The sequence below is a fragment of the Leptodactylus fuscus genome, chromosome 11 (assembly GCF_031893055.1).
Source record: "Leptodactylus fuscus isolate aLepFus1 chromosome 11, aLepFus1.hap2, whole genome shotgun sequence".
In the NCBI taxonomy this organism is placed as follows: Eukaryota; Metazoa; Chordata; class Amphibia; order Anura; family Leptodactylidae; genus Leptodactylus; species Leptodactylus fuscus.
The window spans coordinates 38,966,958-38,988,874 of NC_134275.1; the positions used below are offsets into that span (position 1 = coordinate 38,966,958).

At 47.7% G+C, this 21,917-nt stretch overlaps 1 protein-coding gene across 1 annotated transcript in view; it reads right to left on the reverse strand.

Annotated features, from left to right (window-relative positions):
* Nucleotides 1-5,923: 5,923 nt before the first annotated feature.
* Nucleotides 5,924-21,917, reverse strand: part of FGD1 (FYVE, RhoGEF and PH domain containing 1) — a 53,002-nt gene continuing 37,008 nt past the window's right edge. The window contains exons 5-18 of the mRNA XM_075259507.1: nucleotides 21,602-21,691; nucleotides 20,584-20,732; nucleotides 20,254-20,410; nucleotides 18,007-18,145; nucleotides 16,873-16,931; nucleotides 16,194-16,340; nucleotides 15,774-15,866; nucleotides 15,612-15,691; nucleotides 14,414-14,444; nucleotides 11,946-12,047; nucleotides 11,696-11,821; nucleotides 10,831-10,989; nucleotides 8,683-8,826; nucleotides 5,924-8,599 (exon numbers count right to left, since the gene is read on the reverse strand). Of these exons, the coding sequence (XP_075115608.1) occupies nucleotides 8,333-8,599; nucleotides 8,683-8,826; nucleotides 10,831-10,989; nucleotides 11,696-11,821; nucleotides 11,946-12,047; nucleotides 14,414-14,444; nucleotides 15,612-15,691; nucleotides 15,774-15,866; nucleotides 16,194-16,340; nucleotides 16,873-16,931; nucleotides 18,007-18,145; nucleotides 20,254-20,410; nucleotides 20,584-20,732; nucleotides 21,602-21,691 (1,743 nt within the window). The 3' untranslated portion in view covers nucleotides 5,924-8,332. The remainder of the gene's footprint in view (nucleotides 8,600-8,682; nucleotides 8,827-10,830; nucleotides 10,990-11,695; nucleotides 11,822-11,945; nucleotides 12,048-14,413; nucleotides 14,445-15,611; nucleotides 15,692-15,773; nucleotides 15,867-16,193; nucleotides 16,341-16,872; nucleotides 16,932-18,006; nucleotides 18,146-20,253; nucleotides 20,411-20,583; nucleotides 20,733-21,601; nucleotides 21,692-21,917) is intronic.

Genomic DNA, 21,917 nt, shown 5'->3' on the forward strand with positions numbered 1-21,917 from the left:
GGGACTATTAAAGGATTATCTTATCTTACACAAGCCTGATGAAGGAACCTTACAGCAGTTCTGAAAGCTTGTAATCTGTCATCATTTTTGTTAGGTTTTAAAAAAGGTATCAACTACTGAGAAATCTCAATCTTTACATTAATTGAATGATGGCAACCTCCTACCAGAGGGCGTATGGCCAGTGTGTCATTAATACTGGATGTTTTATGTTATTTGGTATGTGCATGGTGTCTCCTTCCTTGTGCATTGGTACTGGTCACCATGTCCAGTGGGAATGCCCCAGTGGGGGGAGGATCCGAGTTTAGAGCGGCATGCACTCAGTGCCTTCTGCTCCCCCATTTGACTTTGTGTTCTGATAGATAGGACTTGCTGTATAATCATTGAAACGGAGCGGACCAACAGACGCCCCCTCGGACAGCCCACTCAGTTGTGTGAATGAGGTCTTAGCACGTGCAGAGTCCAGTCCATGTTTGGGCTGTAGTACCCAGAGTGAACTGAACTGTGTGCACAGAAGTCTCTGCATTGTAGTCCGTTCTTAACTGTAGTGATCGGCCCTTCGGGGCCTGAGAAGTCGCTGCATTATAGTCAGTTGTTATACAATATGTTCTCGGCTGAGTTTAGTCCAGGTACTACACACCTCCCAACTTTTGAAGAACCGAAAGAGGGACAAAATTTAGCCCCACCCACTTTTGTGTTGACTCCGCCCATTCTCATTAATTTTTCATGTGCCCGTACACAGTATTATCCTCCTACAGTCACCCGTAAATTATGTCTCCCCTCTATCTCTCCCCCAGTTTCATATACACTCTTCATCTACCCCCAGTTTCATGTCCCCTCCATCTCTGTCCCCAGATTCATGTCCCCTCCATCTCTGTCCCCAGATTCATGTCCCCCATCTCTTCCCCCAGATTCATGTCCCCTCCATCTCTGCCCACAGATTCATGTCCCCACATCTCTGCCCCCAGATTCATGTCCCCACATCTCTGCCCCCAGATTCATGTCCCCACATCTCTGCCCCCAGATTCATGTCCCCTCCATCTCTGCCCCCAGATTCATGTCCCCTCCATCTCTGCCCCCAGATTCATGTCCCCTCCATCTCTGCCCCCAGATTCATGTCCCCTTCATCTCTGCCCCAGATTCATGTCCCCTCCATCTCTGCCCCCAGATTCATGTCCCCTCCATCTCTGCCCCTAGATTCATGTCCTCCCATCTCTGCCCCCAGATTCATGTCCCCACATCTCTGCCCCCAGATTCATGTCCCCTCCATCTCTGCCCTCAGATTCATGTCTCCACATCTCTGCCCCCAGATTCATGTCTCCCCATCTCTGCCCCCAGATTCATGTCCCCTCCATCTCTGCCCCCAGATTCATGTCCCCTCCATCTCTCCCCCCAGATTCATGTCCCCTCCATCTCTGCCCTCAGATTCATGTCTCCACATCTCTGCCCCCAGATTCATGTCTCCCCATCTCTGCCCCCAGATACATGTCCCCTCCATCTCTGCCCCCAGATTCATGTCCCCTCCATCTCTGCCCCCAGATTCATGTCCCCTCCATCTCTGCCCCCAGATTCATGTCTCCCCATCTCTTCCCCCAGATTCATGTCCCCTCCATCTCTGCCCCCAGATTCATGTCCCCTCCATCTCTGCCCCCAGATTCATGTCTCCACATCTCTGCCCCCAGATTCATGTCTCCACATCTCTGCCCCCAGATTCATGTCCCCTCCATCTCTGCCCCCAGATTCATGTCCCCTCCATCTCTGCACTCAGATTCATGTCTCCACATCTCTGCCCCCAGATTCATGTCTCCCCATCTCTTCCCCCAGATTCATGTCCCCTCCATCTCTGCCCCCAGATTCATGTCCCCTCCATCTCTGCCCCCAGATTCATGTCCCCTCCATCTCTGCCCCCAGATTCATGTCCCCTCCATCTCTGCCCCCAGATTCATGTCTCCACATCTCTGCCCCCAGATTCATGTCTCCACATCTCTGCCCCCAGATTCATGTCTCCACATCTCTGCCCCCAGATTCATGTCTCCACATCTCTGCCCCCAGATTCATGTCTCCCCATCTCTGCCCCCAGATTCATGTCTCCCCATCTCTGCCCCCAGATTCATGTCCCCACATCTCTGCCCCCAGTTTCATGCCGTCCTCTCCTTCCTCTGGCCCCAGTTTCACGTTCCACCTCCGCATTACACTTACCTTCTCCTCGTTCCCCCGCTGCACTCTGCGCGCCTCACTCTCTCACTGGCGCAGTTGTTGACGCGATGTGACATCATCACATCGCGCCTACAAGCCAGTAGGCGGCGTTCAGCGGCGAAGCAAGGAGCTGACCTGTGTCAGCTCCTTGCTTCAGCCACGTATGAGTTCAACTCAGATCTGCGTCCTCTGGACGCAGATCTGAGTTGAAATCGGGACATACCTCCCTCCAACCGGGACCACGGGACATGTCACTGGAATTGTGAATGTCCTGCCGAAATCGGGACGGTTGGGAGGTATGGGTACTATGGCCCAGGCACAGACAGTTTCCACAGATAGGATTTGATTGTGCACAAGGGTCCTTACAGCATAGCAACTTCATGGCCTCACATTAATAGCACTTAAAGAGGACCTTTCATATGTTTGGGCACAGGCAGTTCTATATACTGCTGGAATTGCCTTTCACAATCTGTACCCTGGGTGAAGAGCTATCAGTCCCTGTACCGTAGAAGAATGTCCTTCTCCACAGCAGCGCCTATAGCACTGTACTGTGTGAACGGGGAGGAACGCCCCCCCTCCCCGCTCACACTGTACAGCGCGATAGGCGCTCCTGTGAAGAAGGACTTTCCTGACAGACTCTCAAGAACGCCCTTCTGACTGTAATGAGCTACGGTACCGGGAGTGGAGGCTTCCCCCAGCTGAGGTTTGGGTGAGTTTGGCAAGGGGGTGCAAATACGCCGCACAGTTAGCCTTTTTGGTGGCATAGAGTGTACACAATGAACGCCAACTGTCACTTGCTGAGCCACTCTTCTACTTGTAACTTCATGATAGAACCTGCGTGTCTATGCTTTCTTGAGTTATAGATAGATTGGGGCACCTGCATTTTAAGTTTATGCCCCATTCTTTTGCTTTAGCCCACAAACAGATATCTCTTTTTGTGCCAATTCAGCCGTGCCACCCTCAGGATTAATTCTTTCACCCCCATCTTGCAGTTGTCACTTGCCCCAGCAGCGTATACAGTGTAAGGCCCACCTTTTTGCTTCAGCCCACAAACAGTGAAGTAGTAGACAACCAGGAAAGCTGGATTAAGCGTATATACAGATTTGCTATATACCACTTTTTTTTTTTTTTTTTTTTTTTTTTTATTGTGGGATACACCAAGAAATGCTGGATTAAGCGTATATGGCCTGACAGATTTGCTATATACCACTTTAGTTTTTTGGGGGGTATACACCGAGGAAAGCTGGATTGAGCGTATATGGCCTGATGGATTTGCTGTGTATACCACTTAGGTTTTTTGGAGGGTATACACCGAGGAAAGCTGGATTGAGTGTATATGGGATCCTATATACCCTATGTGAGTATACAGGTTTCTGCTTACCCCTATGGGACAGGTATATACTGTATACCAGTGGTTGGGAGAAAAGGGCTTTTGGGATATTTTGGCAGGTTGAATCACTATACTGGACATGTATATCTCATGCGTCCAGCAGGGCCGCCCCAATACACCACTCCCTTCCCGTGTCGGGCTGCAGACACGGTGACACTAAGCCAGTCCAGGACAGCTCGTCCTGGACTGGCTTAGGTCGGCAAAAATGCCGCCCTCCCTGGGGTCCTGACATAGCGCCGCCTGAAGCGGTCGCTTCAGGTCGCCTCATGGGAGGTGCGGCACTAGGCTCTCCCTACAGTGTAGCTCTGAGAAGAGCTGTTGTTTTTCAGTTTTCCTATCTAACAGAAGTTACAATTCTCTCTGATCCTCAGCAGATGTCTCTCCCAATCTCTCCAAACTGCAACTAAGAAGAATATGGCTGACACTATTCTTCTGAATCCGAGGTCACCTGATTTTTCCTATTTTTTTCGATGCCTACGTTTTCCTGCTTCCTGTCCCACCTCCCCTGCACAGTTATTGGTGCAAAAAAAGCGCCAGGGAAGGTGGGAGGGCATACGAATCTTTAGTGCATTTAGCGCGAGGTATTTGATTGGAATCGAATATCATGAATACCTTACTATTCAATCAAATACCTATGCAATCAAACAGTATTCGCTCATCTCTAATTATAATATAATGTCCTCCTCTAGTTGCCCCTACAGTTTCATGCCCCCCCCCTCCTCCGTTTTGCCCTCACAGTATCACATAGCTCTAAACTTTCAAAGGACAGAAAAATGTGTGAATTTAGCCTCACCCACTTCCACTCTGACTCCCCCACACAGTATAAGGCTCTGTTCCCACGGAGTAACGCGCTGCTCATTCTGACATGTAAACACGTGTCAGAGTGAGGCACTTCTTTGCTTTCAATGTGTAGCGCGCATACGCCAGAACCCATTGAAGTCAATGGGATCTGTTTTGAAGCACCTCACTCTGACATGTGTTTACATGTCAGAATGAGTGGCACGTTGCTCCGTGGGAATGGAGCCTCACACACATAACCCCATAAGTCACCCTAACATGCTATACCCCACAGTATAATGTCCCTCTCCAGAGGCTTCAGAGAACTGCAGACGTGATGGGAGTGACATCACCACATCGCGCCTGCAGTTCCCGGACATCGGGATGCCGATGAGTTGGAGCAGCAGGATTGACCCAGGGGTGGCCCCGCTGCTGTAGGGTCCTGTGGTTAAAGCAGCTCTGATTGGAATTATACTGGTGAACCAGCCACTACTTTGCCATGAATGAATCCCGCAGTGGGAATCTACATCATGTCTGAATTTGTTACAATCCTATGCTGTAACACTGCAGAGCTGCTTCATCCACAGGGCGAACAGTGCATCTGGCGATATGGTATTGGGGCCCCCGCAGCCTACCTAGATCAAGCAGGACAGTCCCCATTTCAGGTGGAACGTCACAATTTCAACTATATCTCTGTCCTGAGGAGGGTAGATAAACTTGCATACAATGGTTGAGCATAAATCTATCTGCTCCAGCTGGGCCGGTGACATCACTATAGCTGGGGCCTGCAAGCAACTCTGTGGGATGGGGGCTATGCAAGTATAATTTTTATTTTTTATTGGGGGCCACTTGAAGACATTATATGGGAGGGAAATCCTTGAACTTGGCCCAACAGCCCTGTAACATTATACTGTACTTTGCCAAATCTATAGTAAGATTCTTCAAGAACCCCAGAACAACAATCAGGAATGTAACCATATGTAAATTTGTAGCTAAAAGTTAAAAATGTCTTGATCTGTTGATGGAAACAACCATGAATGAAGGAACTTTCTATGGTCAGAAACCTGGCCATGATGCCCTTATTATCAGGAGGGAGGCTATATGTATGAGAAGATAACCCAGACAGAAGGACATCATGGCGGGAAAACCATAGAAAGTTCCTGCATTCATGTACAAAACCATTGGCAACTGATCAAGACTAGAGATGAGCGAGTACTGTTGGGATCAGCCGATCCGAACAGCACGCTCGCATAGAAATGAATGGACGTAGCCGGCACGCGGGGGGTTAAGCGCGCCGGCTACGTCCAAGCAGAAGTACCAGGTGCTTCCATTCATTTCTATGCGAGCGAGCGTGCTGTTCGGATCGGCTGATCCCAATAGTACTCGCTCATCTCTATTCAAGACAACAAATATCACCACTAAGATGGTAAAAGGAAATCTTATAATACAATTAATTTTCTATAAATTTACATAGTCATTTTATTTATAGGAAATCTCTTTGAAGATCTTCTCTTGGCCTCACCACTTTTGGTTTCCTTGCCATTCAGATCATCGAGTCTCGTATAAAACGTCCCATGATGCTCAACCAACTTTATTGATGCCTATTAAATAGTCTATACAGAAATAACACAAGCAGACCGGGTGCAATAAACAGACTGTATTGAACAGACAGAAGGGATCTGCAGCACAGGGGGAGGGGCACGTTTCGTACAAACATCCCCAGTGGCCTGCCACCAATGTCACATCTCCACCCACCAGCTGACATAGATTGGAAGCAGAGAGGAGCGTCGAGACGTCAATACTGGCAGCACGTCGTGTGCAAACATCACAGAACGGCGGAGGGGCATTCACAGGGCGGCAGGAGGCGGTAGAAAATACACATGTACAGAATTGTATAACATGTCAGTATGAACAGACACAAACAGATCTGCTACATCGCTGCTTTCTTGTGCCGAAATGTCACAATTGGCTGAAACTCATCCAGTCTATCCTAATCGTGTAATTTGGCAAAATTCACAAGTGAAAGTTGTTTCTTGGCACATCCTCTAAATGGAAATGCCCTTGAGATGAGCGCACAGGTGGAGGTGGTTTAGGGGCTGCGGGTGATGTAGGGGAGTCACGGGAAGGAACAGGAAATCTAAACTTGAAGCTTCTAGGGATAGGATATGGGGGCGATATGGCCACTGCTGTCATGGCTCCTGGGGTATTGGTTGTAACACTGGGCAGCTTCATTTTAGGCTACGTGTCCTGTCCCCATGCAGTGGCGACAAATCTGCTCCCCTCTGCTGGACTAGGTTATAGGATCAGCTCTGACTTGTGAGGACATTGGATTGGCTACTGGCACCATAATGGACTGATTTGTCAATATCACATTAGCTGAGTGTGACGGCAATGACAAGTGCTGGGGCTGGCAGAAGTAAAGGAGACTCTTTCCCTTAGAATAAAGGAGCACACCAGGAAAAACCAGACAGTATCTGACATGGAGAGGGTGGAGCATGGCACAGGAATTCAAAGAGCACCACAGAGAATCCTTGTGTTATGCCCCACCCCCTTGACATAATGCAGTGTATTAGTTCTGCCTGGAATGTTCCTTTAATGGTTATAAATGAAGTTGGCACTAGTATGGCAGGAGACCCAGCCACCATGGTGAATGTGGTTTCAACTATTTTGTAAAGCCTGAACCAGATTGACCCCCTTTAAGGATGCCCATTACATGTTTATGGGCCACTCCTACAGGAAAAATAGCACAAAAGCTAAGGTGGTGCAGTGTCTGGACCAGGCATGTCGTTGTAGCTCCTAGGGCGACCTAAATTTGGTTCAGGATAACCACAGTGGGTGTCTGAGTATTGCACCAGTGCATGGATACTACAATGTGGGCTTTGGCATAGTCTGCAAATATAGTGGATTCAGCCCTTGCCATCCACATTGGGGGAAGTTTATCAATCCCTCTACGCCAGGTTTCCGACATAAAAGGATGATACTGTGGCACAGATTTGGCGCTCGGTTCTGCACCTTCCTTGCCATATAACTGTAGTTCCTAGCTGGTGTAGATCTCCATCTTGGCACATGGGCATGCACCTGATCAAGAAACCGCAGCGTCTTCGTAAATCAGTATTTCGGTGAGCCAGTCGAGGCCTTTATCAAGGCTGGTGTACGAAATATCAGTCTTAATAAATCTGCCCCGTCATGTATTATCAGGAAGAACTTCTCTCTTCTCTTCACTTCTGTTACTGCCCCATATGTTAAGACTGAGTGACACTTATTCCATATACTACCCCCCATGGTGTGGTATATACAAACTGAATTTGGATAGGGGCATGCTGGGACAGCAGGGGTGGGGTGAGGTCTATGGCACTGTACACATCTGTGCTATTAAGCGCTTTCTCCATTTTATGGCACTTTATTAGGAATCTACTGGCTTCATTACACTCTGCCCCCATTTTCCTCCCACAGGGACATGTGGACATGGAGTCTGGAATGACGATGATAGAAACTTTAAAAATGGACCCAAAGGCCCAGAACAAGCAAAAGAACAACTTAAAAAAAGTGTTGCTAAATATTATTAAAATAATTATAATACATATTAAAAAAGAGAAAGTGCCGGTGATGGGTTTGAGTAAGAATGAGTTCAAGAGTGCGGAAGCATCTGTCAACCTAGGAAGGGTTAACTGGTCAATCCAGCCATCCGACTCTTTCCTATGCAGGTGATGATGGGTCGGTCCAGCCCCATCCTTCGTAGCTGGCCCAGAGGAGGTCAAGTCCCACAATGATCCTCTGGGGTAGCGTCTCAGTTCTCGTTTCGGGTCCTTTGTAGAACATGGAAGTACTATGGGTGAGTCCAGCCCTCCCCATGTGAAGCCAAGACAAACAAATTTAGCCCCACTCGGAATATTCCCCTGTTGATGATGAACGGATAAGTCTTATCTCCAGCCTTGTGGATCTACAAAAGGAGGAGGTGTAGTGGATCAGTCCTCAAGTGTCCCCTAGAGGGTCCTCAGTCCCATCATTCTCTTCTTCAGCCTCGAGGAGTAAGTCTTTGCAGCTGCAGTCTTCGCCTCGGCCGGCTCGGGACAATGCCTTCACCCAGCGGTGCTGCAGCTCCTCGGTTTCTGGGCTAAAGTAGAAGCTGAGCTGGCTCTGGCTGATCTTGAAGACATGCTTGCGGTCAGAGCGCTCACATTGTTCTGTCGGGGTCACTTCAAAGCCGATCAGAGGGATGCTGCGCTGAGCCTTCACGTCCTGGTCGGTAGAGGAAACAGTCAATAACCTCAAAAGAGACATACACAGAGCGTTCTGCAATATGCTGGTGATATTATACTGACCTGGGGGGCGCCATAGATGTACAGGACCAGAGGCTCATTCTGGGGGATGACAAACCAGCCCTTGTGCCAGCTCTTGGCGCCCTTCTCCATATAATGCATATAACTGCACATTACACTGTGCTCTGCCACCACCGATGCCTGTTTCTGTGGGGGGGAATAACACGGGATGTTCAGGATTTGATGGCATTTAATTAAAATTGTAAATTAAAGGAAACGTTTTGGGTTGTGGTAGAATTTCTTTATATGGACACCAAATTAGGAATCTCACACCTCCCAGCCAAGAAGACAATAAGACATGTAGCATTTGTGTTGTCTTCTGAAAGACATCCCAGCAATCTTTCCTTTTTATAAATGGGAACAGGCCTTACAATTTAAAGGGGCTCTATCAGCAAAAGTGCTACTGCGCAGGCTCACTCGCCATTTTACTTAATGGCAGTTCGCGAGTGAGCCTGCGCAGTAGCGCTTCGGAGGGAAGCGCTACTACGCAGGCACGGGATTTAAAGAGAAGAAGCCGGAAGACACGGAACCAGAGGGCGTCGCTTCAAGAAGACAGAAGAGGCAGGCGTGCCCGAAGCTGACGTCGCATCGTTTATCCCCGCCCATGGTGCACGATAGGTAAGTTTTGCATATATGTTTTAATACTTTTATTTACAAACGGGACCGGGAATTAATGTAACATTTACGGTGCCTGAATAGCCTTTTTAAAGGCTATTCACGCATATGTGGGGCTCTATTAGCAGAATTTTGCTGATAGAGCCCCTTTAAAACGAGGTTTTATCCAGTAGGAATGGTGCCTTTAGGATGTTGCTTCACATCAGATTTGCCATAACATATGATGCATACATTAAATGTTAATTATATGACACTGTACAAAATGGGAAACACAAAGGACCATCTGGCATCTATTATACAGTAATAAGCATAAGAAGTACCCAAGAAGTGACATTGCATATTCTGCAAACTACCTTATCACCTGTATACACTGTGATATACCAGGCTTATGCATTGGTGATGTAATACACATAAGGGCTGGAGTGCACATGTGCCATCTAAGTATAGCAGGCTGCATGTGTGGCATTATAATGCAGGAGAGTTTGACTCCAGACAGTGCTGGATATTGCGGGACGTGTGGGAAGGATTTAGTAAGGAAAGCGAAGACTACCCAACAGCACAGACTTCATCTGCCCATCAGATAAAATGTCCTTTGTATAGGATACCACGGGGACTTTGGGGTGCACCATTTGGGACTGTACTTAGATAAGATAACCTGTGTAATGACTTATGGTACATGCCCATCATAGATTTAGTAGGGTCCTGCATAAGGGACCCTTTTAGGTAGCGCAAAGATCTGCTACAAACAGCAACTCCTACACTGGAGCAGGGGTACTACAGTATTACAGTGGCAGCAGCTGAGGTCAGCAAGGGGTGCCCTGCTCAGGCTACTCGTATGTAGTCACACCCTGCTGCCACACATCAAAGGAACGTTGGTCAGGAGATTAGTGTAAGGACGTTTCATGCCGACCCTCTACACCTGTAATGGGGGCACTAATATGGCGGAGGGAGGAGGAAATAAATGCACATCATTATTGTATGTACAAATACATTGAGGGGATTATACTGTGGGGGGCACAAATTTATCATAATACTATGTGGTGGCACAAAGGGGTATTATACTGTGTGGGGGGAACCAACATGACATTACAGCATGTGGAGGCCACTAAAGGGGCATTATACTGTCTTGTAACTAAAGGGGTGTTTTACTGTGTGGGGGCACCAACAGGGTAGTAGGTAATAGTGTAGGGATGCTGAGGCAACTAAGGGTGCATTATACTGTGTGGGGAGAATACTAAAGAGGAATTATACTGCGTGGAGGAACTAAGGAGGCTTCATCACTGTATGGTACACAGAGGTGGGCACCATTACTGGGCCACAGGCCTGGGCAGGGTTAGAGGCTTGCCTTGACACATGGGAATACTGGAGATATTCAGACAGTGTTCAGCTTGGACCTGAGGGCAAACCCTGACCAGTGGGCCTTTACTATAAGTAGCCGAATAACCCTACTCAAGAGGATATGAAAGGCTGCCATGTAATACCACATATGCCTTCCACCTGCAGAAGGAGGATAACCCCCTCATATGTTAGCATTACCTCTAGGATGGACTTCCTCCGCTGAGGTGTATGGGAGTTGTACCTGGGGCTGGACGTCGAACCATGCAGGGTGCTGTAACAGTCCACACATACGCGATTTGTTCGGTTATTGTCATAGACGAGTCTGGCACGAAACTCTGAGCATTTCCCGCAGACAACCTGTAAAGTAAGGAGCATCAGATGGTTTTAATATCTCAGCAAAAGGAAATGAGATGCAGTGTAAAGCAGGAATAGACAAGTTAAAGAGGACCTTTCACCATCTGGGGCACATGCGGTTTAATACACTGCTAGAAAGTAGACAGTGCGCTGAATTCTGCGCAGTGACGGCTTTCATGCTCTGTGCCTCGGGTGAAGAGCTATCAGTGCTGGTACCGTTCCTCACTGCTCAGCGTCATGGCTGGGCAGTAAGGAACACCCCATCTCACAGTACAGTGAATAGACTGCTGTGAGGAAGGGTGTTCCTGACTGACTGTCAGAAACGTCCTTCTGACAGTGACGAGCTACGGTACTGGCACAGATAGCTCTTCAGCGGGGGCACAGAAAGGGAATGCTGATAGCGCGCTGCACTGTCTGCTTTCTAGCGGTGTATTACACTGCATGTGCCCCTAGTGGTGAAAGGTCCTCTTTAAGATGGTGAGTAGAAAAGGCTCGTCACATTCTACAATGCAGGATGGATGGAGATAAGTAATGACAACGTCCACCAATAAGTGGTCCAAATACATCTAGAACCATCAACAGAGGGAGCCTGTTTGATAATCTATACCTTCAACCTCCTCTAGGGGCAGCACCATGTATAAGTCTATATAGCAAGGCTAAGGTGTCACACTGGGTGGGGTTCTCTAGCTTTAGATCGCAGATAACTTACGTGTCCGCAGGCCTTGCAGTGGTGCCTCCTTTTGGTTATGGAGTTGAAAGCTTCTTGGCACTTCATGCACATGGTCACCTCCTTCTCCCGGATTGGAGTTGGGGCTCGCTTGCCCAAGTCTGTGTTCTGTATGGATGATGGGACTGGATTAAGTGACAGCCATACTACTAGCACATGACTTATTTACCTGCTGTGCCCCTCCTCCCCAAACCCCTCTCCCCCAGCCCTCCTCCAGCATGTGAATAGTTACCGGTGAGTTTGGAGGGGTGTCCTCATCTTCCCGGTGGGTGGAGTTTAGCAGTTTGTAAGTCTCCATTGTCTGCTCATGGCGACTCATTGTAGCTTCAATGGCCTGTGAGAGATCAGGAATGTTACAAAATAGTCAACACCAAAAATGTCATCAAAAGAGACTGTACAGCCCTGTTTTAGGTGTGTGTGCATATGTGACAAGACTGTACGGCCCTGTTATATATGTGTGCACATAAAAGAAGATTGTACGGCCCTGAGTCTACGTGTGCACATGTGAGAAGACTGTACGGCTCTGTGTATATGTGTGCACATGTGAGAAGACAGTACGGCCCTGAGTATATGTGTGCACATGTGAGAAGACAGTACGGCCCTGAGTATATGTGTGCACATGTGAGAAGACAGTACGGCCCTGAGTATATGTGTGCACATGTGAGAAGACAGTACGGCCCTGTTGTATATTTGTGCACATGTGAGAAGACAGTACGGCCCTGAGTATATGTGTGCACATGTGAGAAGACAGTACGGCCCTGTTGTATATTTGTGCACATGTGAGAAGACAGTACGGCCCTGAGTATATGTGTGCACATGTGAGAAGACAGTACGGCTCTGTGTATATGTGTGCACATGTGAGAAGACAGTACGGCCCTGAGTATATGTGTGCACATGTGAGAAGACAGTACGGCCCTGAGTATGTGTGCACATGTGAGAAGACAGTACGGCTCTGTGTATGTGTGTGCACATGTGAGAAGACAGTACGGCTCTGTGTATGTGTGTGCACATGTGAGAAGACAGTACGGCTCTGTGTATGTGTGTGCACATGTGAGAAGACAGTACGGCCCTGAGTATATGTGTGCACATGTGAGAAGACAGTACGGCCCTGAGTATATGTGTGCACATGTGAGAAGACAGTACGGCCCTGAGTATATGTGTGCACATGTGAGAAGACAGTACGGCTCTGTGTATATGTGTGCACATGTGAGAAGACAGTACGGCCCTGAGTATATGTGTGCACATGTGAGAAGACAGTACGGCCCTGAGTATATGTGTGCACATGTGAGAAGACAGTACGGCCCTGAGTATATGTGTGCACATGTGAGAAGACAGTACGGCTCTGTGTATATGTGTGCACATGTGAGAAGACAGTACGGCCCTGAGTATATGTGTGCACATGTGAGAAGACAGTACGGCCCTGAGTATATGTGTGCACATGTGAGAAGACAGTACGGCTCTGTGTATGTGTGTGCACATGTGAGAAGACTGTACGGCCCTGTTGTATATGTGTGCACATGTGAGAAGACAGTACGGCCCTGAGTATATGTGTGCACATGTGAGAAGACAGTACGGCCCTGAGTATATGTGTGCACATGTGAGAAGACAGTACGGCTCTGTGTATATGTGTGCACATGTGAGAAGACAGTACGGCCCTGAGTATATGTGTGCACATGTGAGAAGACAGTACGGCCCTGAGTATATGTGTGCACATGTGAGAAGACAGTACGGCTCTGTGTATGTGTGTGCACATGTGAGAAGACAGTACGGCCCTGAGTATATGTGTGCACATGTGAGAAGACAGTACGGCTCTGTGTATATGTGTGCACATGTGAGAAGACAGTACGGCCCTGTTGTATATGTGTGCACATGTGAGAAGACAGTACGGCCCTGCTGTATATGTGTGCACATGTGAGAAGACAGTACGGCCCTGTTGTATATGTGTGCACATGTGAGAAGACTGTACGGCCCTGCTGTATATGTGTGCACATGTGAGAAGACAGTACGGCTCTGTGTATATGTGTGCACATGTGAGAAGACAGTACGGCCCTGAGTATATGTGTGCACATGTGAGAAGACTGTACGGCCCTGTGTATATGTGTGCACATGTGAGAAGACTGTACGGCCTTGTTGTATATGTGTGCACATGTGAGAAGACTGTACGGCCCTGTGTATATGTGTACACATGTGAGAAGACTGTACGGCCCTGTGTATATGTGTGCACATGTGAGAAGACTGTACGGCCCTGAGTATATGTGAGCACATGTGAGAAGACAGTACGGCCCTGAGTATATGTGTGCACATGTGAGAAGACAGTACGGCTCTGTGTATATGTGTGCACATGTGAGAAGACTGTACGGCCCTGAGTATATGTGAGCACATGTGAGAAGACAGTACGGCCCTGAGTATATGTGTGCACATGTGAGAAGACTGTACGGCCCTGTTGTATATGTGTGCACATGTGAGAAGACTGTACGGCCCTGTGTATATGTGTGCACATGTGAGAAGACTGTACGGCCCTGCTGTATATGTGTGCACATGTGAGAAGACAGTACGGATCTGTGTATATGTGTGCACATGTGAGAAGACTGTACGGCTCTGTGTATATGTGTGCACATGTGAGAAGACTGCATGGCCCTGAGTATGTGTATATGCCTCCTGTATCCTCGCCCTAGGCTCTGACATAGAAGATGTTCTCACCTGGATCCAATCTTTTTTCTCTTCTTCGGTTCTATGAAAATAGAAAAAAAAAAAAAGAAAAGAAAAATTTTAAAAAACAAAACAAAAAATAAACAAAGTGGTTGATAAATCAATACAGTGACATGCGGGTGATGGCAGAGCAGTCAGTGATACCCAGGTTAAATGTAACCGTGTGGCACAGATCTATAAGATAGTGCCAACAGATTGGTCAGTGATATCCAGGTTACATATAACCTGTGAGGTACAGATCTATAATACAGTGCCAAACAGTTGCTGGAAGACCGGTCAATGATACCCATGTTATATGTGACACATATTTATAATACAGTGCCAGGCAGGTGCTGGCAGAGCAGTCAGTGATACCCAGGTTACATGTAACTCGTGAGACACAGATCTATAACACAGTCCCAGGCAGATAATAGCAGACCAGTGAGTGATACCCAGGTTACATGTGACACAGATCTATAACACAGTGCCAGGCAGGTGCTACAGACCGGTCAGTGATTCCCAGGTTACATGTGACACAGATCTATAACACAGTGCCAGGCAGGTGCTGGCAGAGCAGTCAGTGATACCCAGGTTACATGTAACTCGTGAGGCACAGATCTATAACACAGTGCCAGGCAGATAATAGCAGACCAGTCAGTGACACCCAGGTTACATGTGACACAGATCTATAACACAGTGCCAGGCAGATAATAGCAGACCAGTCAGTGACACCCAGGTTACATGTGACACAGATCTATAACACAGTGCCAGGCAGGTGCCACAGACCGGTCAGTGATACCCAGATTACATGTGACACAGATCTATGATACACTATTCTGCTATAGGCCTTTGCATACAATTTTGTTTGTTTTTTTCCTCGTGGAGTGTCCAAGAAATGTAAGTCAGTCCGCCATGTTATGCTAGCAGTGAAGTGTATATATAAACCTATAGTGCCGCAATATGTGCCAAATTACAGGGTCTGTGTATGTGCTATTGCCATGTACAGGTATCACACACACGGGCCATGTAATGTTTCTGTTCTCCTGTGGTGGCGCTGCAGTGAAACTAGCCTGCCCCAGGTCCAAGAAGTTTAGCCTTTTGGGCTATCCTACCAGGTACATGTTCTACAAAGTAGACAACTCCTTTACATTTTGGACCTGTATCAAAGCAAATGCTGCCATTGAATCCACCATCTTGTCCTCAGTCATACCTGGCCTGTAACTCCAGTGACCGCTGCTTCCCAGACACTAAGAAGGTCCTGGTGAGGTTGGGGCTGCTGCTGTGCTTCAGCTAAGGAAGAGAAAAGATGACCTGTGAGGAGCGCTGTACTGTGCAAGAGCTATATAGCCCAATGCATACATCACATACATACCTCCATTCCCTCCACGTCAATCCTCGCCCTCACGCTGTATTTCTGGCCAATGAGACGCAGCTTTGGAACGCAGTACAGCAAGCGGTCATTGAACTGTGAGCAGATAGAACAAGACATTATTAGAATCTGTATCCGATTCATGGAAAGATGGGTGATTCCTGATCAGCAGTATGACAATATTTGACTGTGGAAGCCATACTGCTTGTCACCCAGCTTTCCCAGGAACAGACAGCTAAACGGAGTATGTCATCATGGAGATCTGTTACTTGTATAAAGGCACAAGACCTTGTAATGTATCCAGCCTGAACTACAACGCTCAGCAGGCACTGAGAACAGCAGCGAGAGAGTTGTAGTCTTGCCACAGTTTCAGATCAGTATCAATGATGATCCTCCATAGACCGTGTGTACAGGGGCACTCACCAGTATGAGGTATCGGTCCTGGGTGGTCCCATTCTTGGCGGACAGTTTAAGTATGTGCCCCTCTTTGATAAGCTCATTGGTGGGGCTCACAATGTCCTCTTCTCCGCCCAGGAGTTCATACACTTTCAATAGCTTGTGCATCCTTTCCTGTGGGATGGAGAACACAAACATGAGCACAGTCCTGCCGAGATATCAGCGATCCCACTGACCTTACTGCTAACTAGAGGCCTGCACAGAGCGGTGTCACAATCTGCCCTGTCCTCGATCTACTACTACTACTGAACACTGGGCAAGGTAATGGGGGCACGGGGACTTTACTGTGAAAGGGGGGGGCATAGGCAGTATCAGGGAGAGAGGGGCTATAGGAAGCTGATTAGGTGAGGATCAGAGAGGCATTTGGACTTTGCTGCACAAGAACTACCATGTGACCTCAGAAACATCAGAGAGACCTTCTATTTACACACCAACCAATGATAGAAAAAAGGGGGGGGATGTCATGGTATGATAATGTGATTTATTTAAAAAAATAAATAAATGAAAAAATGAAGTGCAGGATGTGGAAACACTGTGTAGACAATTGGTCTTGCAGACAATATAACGAGTCAAAAATCACTGGATTATCCCTTTAAGGGATCCCTCAGAGAGTACTGAACATCCTGCAGAAATGAGGATCACTCACCATTTTTCTTATAGCTGCATTGGAATGCTCGGCGGCTGTTGCAATAAGATCCAAAGATTCTGCAAGAAGAGAAATCCATACAATAAGAGGTTAATCAGCAAGCACGGGGGTGAAGGAGAACATTCAGACAAGACTGTAGAGGTGCAGATGTGTCACTGCCTAAGACTTGTGTTCCCAAGCACCAGCCACAATATACCCAGGCAGCTGCTCACACCCATAACTGGGACAGAAAGTGGTGAATTCTTCAGTGGGATTATCTCAATAATATGAATTGATGCAGAGCAGTAGGGCATAGACTTTGCTACCACTAGAGGGCAGTGTAGCTCCACTGCAGTGTATACACATGGAGATAAGAGAATACACTGCACATGTCACGGTACGGAGGAGCAGTCTAAGTTATTAGAACACAATCTGGAATATAATTTATGCAGGGGCAGATTTTATGCCACTCGGGGTAAATTCCCCAGCACTACAATGTACTATATACAAATCCCTGACATGTATACAGTATGAATAAGCCATGCCAGATACCTCTGATGGCAGTGTTAAAAGTGGAGGACCCCTTAACAGGGAAATTACAATCTGAAAGGATATGATGTCACTTTATGATCGGGTGGGGTCCAATCTCTGGAGGGGGGAGGTCAAATCATTTACTATTCCTCCTTTGCTTAGTGGCACTCTGACTACCAGTTTTGGGAAAAAAATTAAAAATCTGGGTGGCCATATCAAGTGAATGGGGAAGGCTGATGGTCCCTGCACAGCTGGGTGGTCAATAGTGCCAGTAATGAGGAAGACCCTGATCACATGGCAGAATACGAGATGCTCTGCTGTCTCAGATTCCTCTCCAAATCCAGGGGAACCTGTGAGAGAATGCTGAAGCTGAGCTTTGACTTTCCACCACAGGTTTGCATGCGGACTGGCTTCACATACAATGAGGCTTATTGAGCACGAGCCTCATGTCATTGTCTCCATGTAGTTGTCATTCAGAATCAATGGAAGTCCCAAAACCAGTCATATAGTAATGACATGTGTTAGTGATACAGAAGTATTTTACGAGCTAGGATACCCCTTTAATTGGTACTGGCTGGGACATGTAGTTCCACAACAGTTAGCTTTGTATGAGGTGTAACTCACTTTCTGCGTCCCTCCGGTCTCGGGAATCCTCTGACAGTTTCTGAAGATAATCCTTGAGGAGCAGCTCATAGCGAGGAATCCTCTGGACAGGCTCCAGCATGTGGTGCTGTAATGTCAGGTTACCACAGGCCTCCTCCTTCTGAAACACAAAGCACATCACACACTGACTACAATGTCTACATGTGGGACTAGGCGTATACAAGGCCTTGCAGCCATATCCAGAGCAACAGCCATACAGATGGAGCTACAAGGGTCGGGGACGACGAGGTGACTGGCAGGCCGCAACCTGTCCTACAATAGCCCTGGCCACATGGGCAGGTTATAGATTGACATTTACTATTGCTGACAGGCTCCAAGGGCCACGGTGGGGAGTCGGATTCTTAGAAAGATAAAACACTATATAAGAGACACAAATGTCATCTCACCAGACCTGGAATGAGGAGTAGGTGGAGCAGACCGCTGCCTAGGGCGCCAAAAAAGGGGAGGGGGTGACAATTTATGGATTATAGAAAAATCCTGCAACTTCTTTACAAACCAATCGGATGCAGCACAGTTGATATTGCGACATGACACATATACGGATGCCAGTAACACACGCTTAAGTGCATCACCAGCAAGGCTATTGGCCGAATTAGGCAGACATGTGTATGGGATTGGTAGTGTCAAGAGGAACAGCCGTCTACTGAACTGAGCATGCACATGTATAAGGGTGTCGGGAAGAATAGCGCTCAACTGAACAGAGCATGTATGGGATTGGTAGAGTCAAGAGGAATAGCTGTTGACTGAACAGACCACGTGTGAGTGTGTCATAAGCAAGAGCTGTCAACTGAACTGAGCATGCGTGTCTTTGGAAGTGTCAGGAGGAATAGTCAGCTGAACTGAGCATATATATTGCATGGCTGTGTCAGCCTGAACTGAGCATGCATGTGTATAGGTGTGTCAGGTAGAAAAGATGTCAACTGAGTTGAGCTTGCATGTGTATGAGGGTGCCCAGGGGAATTGCTGTTAACTGAACTAGGCATCCATGTTAATGGGTGTGTTGGGAGGAATAGTTGTTGACTGAACTGAGTATGCGTGTATGTGAGGGAGTAAGGAAGAGTGGCTGTCAACTGAACTGAGGATGTGCAAGGATCTGTTGGGTCACTTGACTGCTTTTCAAGGTGTTTGGGCACTGATGACGAGTGAAAGTTCTGATCTTGGGGATGTCACAGGGTGGACACGGCTCGGTTACATAAACTCTGCACCCCTGCCCTGACATACAGGCTTTTCTATTTCAGCAGGACAGGAAGTGTAAAGAAATTATAGCCTGCGCATTATTGTGGGAACATCAGGTTTAGTTTACAGGGCCTGAGGAATTCGGCCTCACCCACCTCCGCACCACAGACAGACTTCAGTAGTCCTCCCTCTAATTCTGTGTAACCCAGGTGACATTTAACCCATTAATACATGAGGTGAGGCTGGAGGATCGCCCCATATGATTTGAGGGGGTGGACTACAACACTCCTGAAGTATCTGTCCCCAGGACATCCAGCCACAGGGGTTAAGAGGAAGTTCACATGCGCAGCGTCTTTACAAGGCAGCCAGAAATTCCTTCTCCCTGCTCCAATCTCCGCATCTGGTAATTATTGGTCATAAAATAAAATGGGAAGAAAAATCCCAAGACTGGAGCCAGATCATTAATGGAGTTCACATCTTACTGTGCGATATGGGGGGGCCATATATCATCAAGAGGGCGCAGGAGTCACAGATGGGCTTTCATACAGACAACTGGCTTTGGCATTTCTACATTGTATGGAAAATTGCAAAATGACAACAAACAGCAGTCACAGCAAAGCGAGCGGCGGCCATAGTAAAGGCGAACGCCACACACAGCAAAGCGAGCGGCGGCCATAGTAAAGGCGAACGCCACACACAGCAAAGCGAGCGGCGGCCATAGTAAAGGCGAACGCCACACACAGCAAAGTGAGCGGCGGCCATAGTAAAGGCGAACGCCACACACAGCAAAGCGAGCGGCGGCCATAGTAAAGGCGAACGCCACACACAGCAAACCGAATTACACTTCCCCTGTATACACCTACACCCTTGCCAACAAGCGCTGATCACGGGGTGATACAGAAGCTGAACTCTTGGCCATCACCCATTACTACAAATAGACCACTTTAATACTACATGGGACTGAGGCACGGTCATGTCTTGAAAGCCTCCGAAGGCTGTGAGGGATTCTGGGAAACCCTTGAGAAGACTTACCTGCACCTCCTGGATGATGCTCTTGAATTGGGAGGAGCGCTCTGTCCAGGTGTTCACCAGCTCCATGGCCCTGTCAAAGTTCTTGACATACTCGCCGTACATTTTAAGGAATGGAGCCAATTTCTGTAGAATGTCCCCAATCCGAGGGTTGCTGTCCCTAAAGGGGGGCAAACATGGGAGTTGTAGTTTTGCCGCAGGTGGAGATCTGCGGACTGGAGATCATCGCCCTAGCTTTGAAATCCATTGCCTTGTAAGCGGCTTCTAATAATAGAGTGGCGACTAACACAAATGAGCCCCAGCCCCCCCTTTCCCCCTCCTTCAATAACTCACCACTCCTGCATGCGTTTCTCCAGTTCGGGCAGCAGGAATTGTTGATGGAAGCAGTAGATGGAGCAGATGTTGGAGAAGATGCCCATAACTACTTCCCCGGGGAATGAGCCCTTCGTGGCAGCCTCCTCCATGAGCCGGGCGCAGAACACCTGTAATTGACATGCAGTAGGGTCAATGTGAGGCCACAAAGTCTGCTATGGGGCTCGATGTGACAGGGCGGTTCTGTTAATTCCCGTTTCGTTTCCCTACATCTCTACAGAAAACATGTATGACCAAATTCCCTTTTGTCTGACAACTATACACATGCCGTGGTTGTCAGAAGAAAAAAAGAAGTATGCCATTGTCAGACCTCACTGGTGTTGTGAACCAACGATCAAGTATATGCAAGTTCAGTTAGTCTTGCTTTGAAATCTGCCATTGTGAGCAAGACAAGACATCACCAAACAGATAGTAGGTTAGTAGACTGATAGTCTTGTCATGTCTCTGGTGGTGGTTTAAAGGGGTTGGAACCAAGTTTTAACATTATTCTCTATTTACAGGATAAGGGATAACATGCTGATAGATTGGGGTCCCACCAATCAAGAAAATGGAGCAGTAGGTCGAGCATGCGGATTGCTGTTCATTCACTGTCTATGGAACTGTCAGATATAGAACATACTTGGCAATCTGCAACAGTGCTACATAAAGAATGGAGCAGCAATGCATATGCTTGTCCTACTACTCCATTAGACAGGTGCACAGATCCCCCCTTCTTGTGTTCAATGGGAGGGGGGCACTATCAATCAACATGTGATTTCTTATCAGCATGTTTTTTTCTTTCAACATCTGCCATAGGGTTGAAGCTCAGACCCCCATACACATCAGATGGTCTGTCAGCTGTGTTGGGTTCAGACCCCCATACACATCAGATGGTCTGTCAGCTGTGTTGGGTTCGACCACCATTCATTTACTGAGCTGAAGGTGAGGAGGTAAATGGAGCAGATGTGAAGACTTACAGTACTGGAGATGTCATCCTCACCTGGTCCAGGAGATGTAAACGGGACACATAAGCCTTCTCCGTCTGCAGTAGCTCATTTGCGATGTTATACACTTTCTGGCGGGCGGTGAACTGTAAGAAATAAGGACACTGGAAATTAATATTAGAAGACCCTAGTACAGATTGTATGTTCTCAACGTCACAGAGATCTATGTGGACTTAGCCTGGACCTGGCTCCATACTGGATCGGTCATCAGAGTGTGATCTGTGAGGATCCAACATCCGGACCCTGCACAGATCAGCAGTACCGGCAGCCTCTGGGTGCTAGAAGCTGCTAGTGGACAGGGAGCATGTGCTG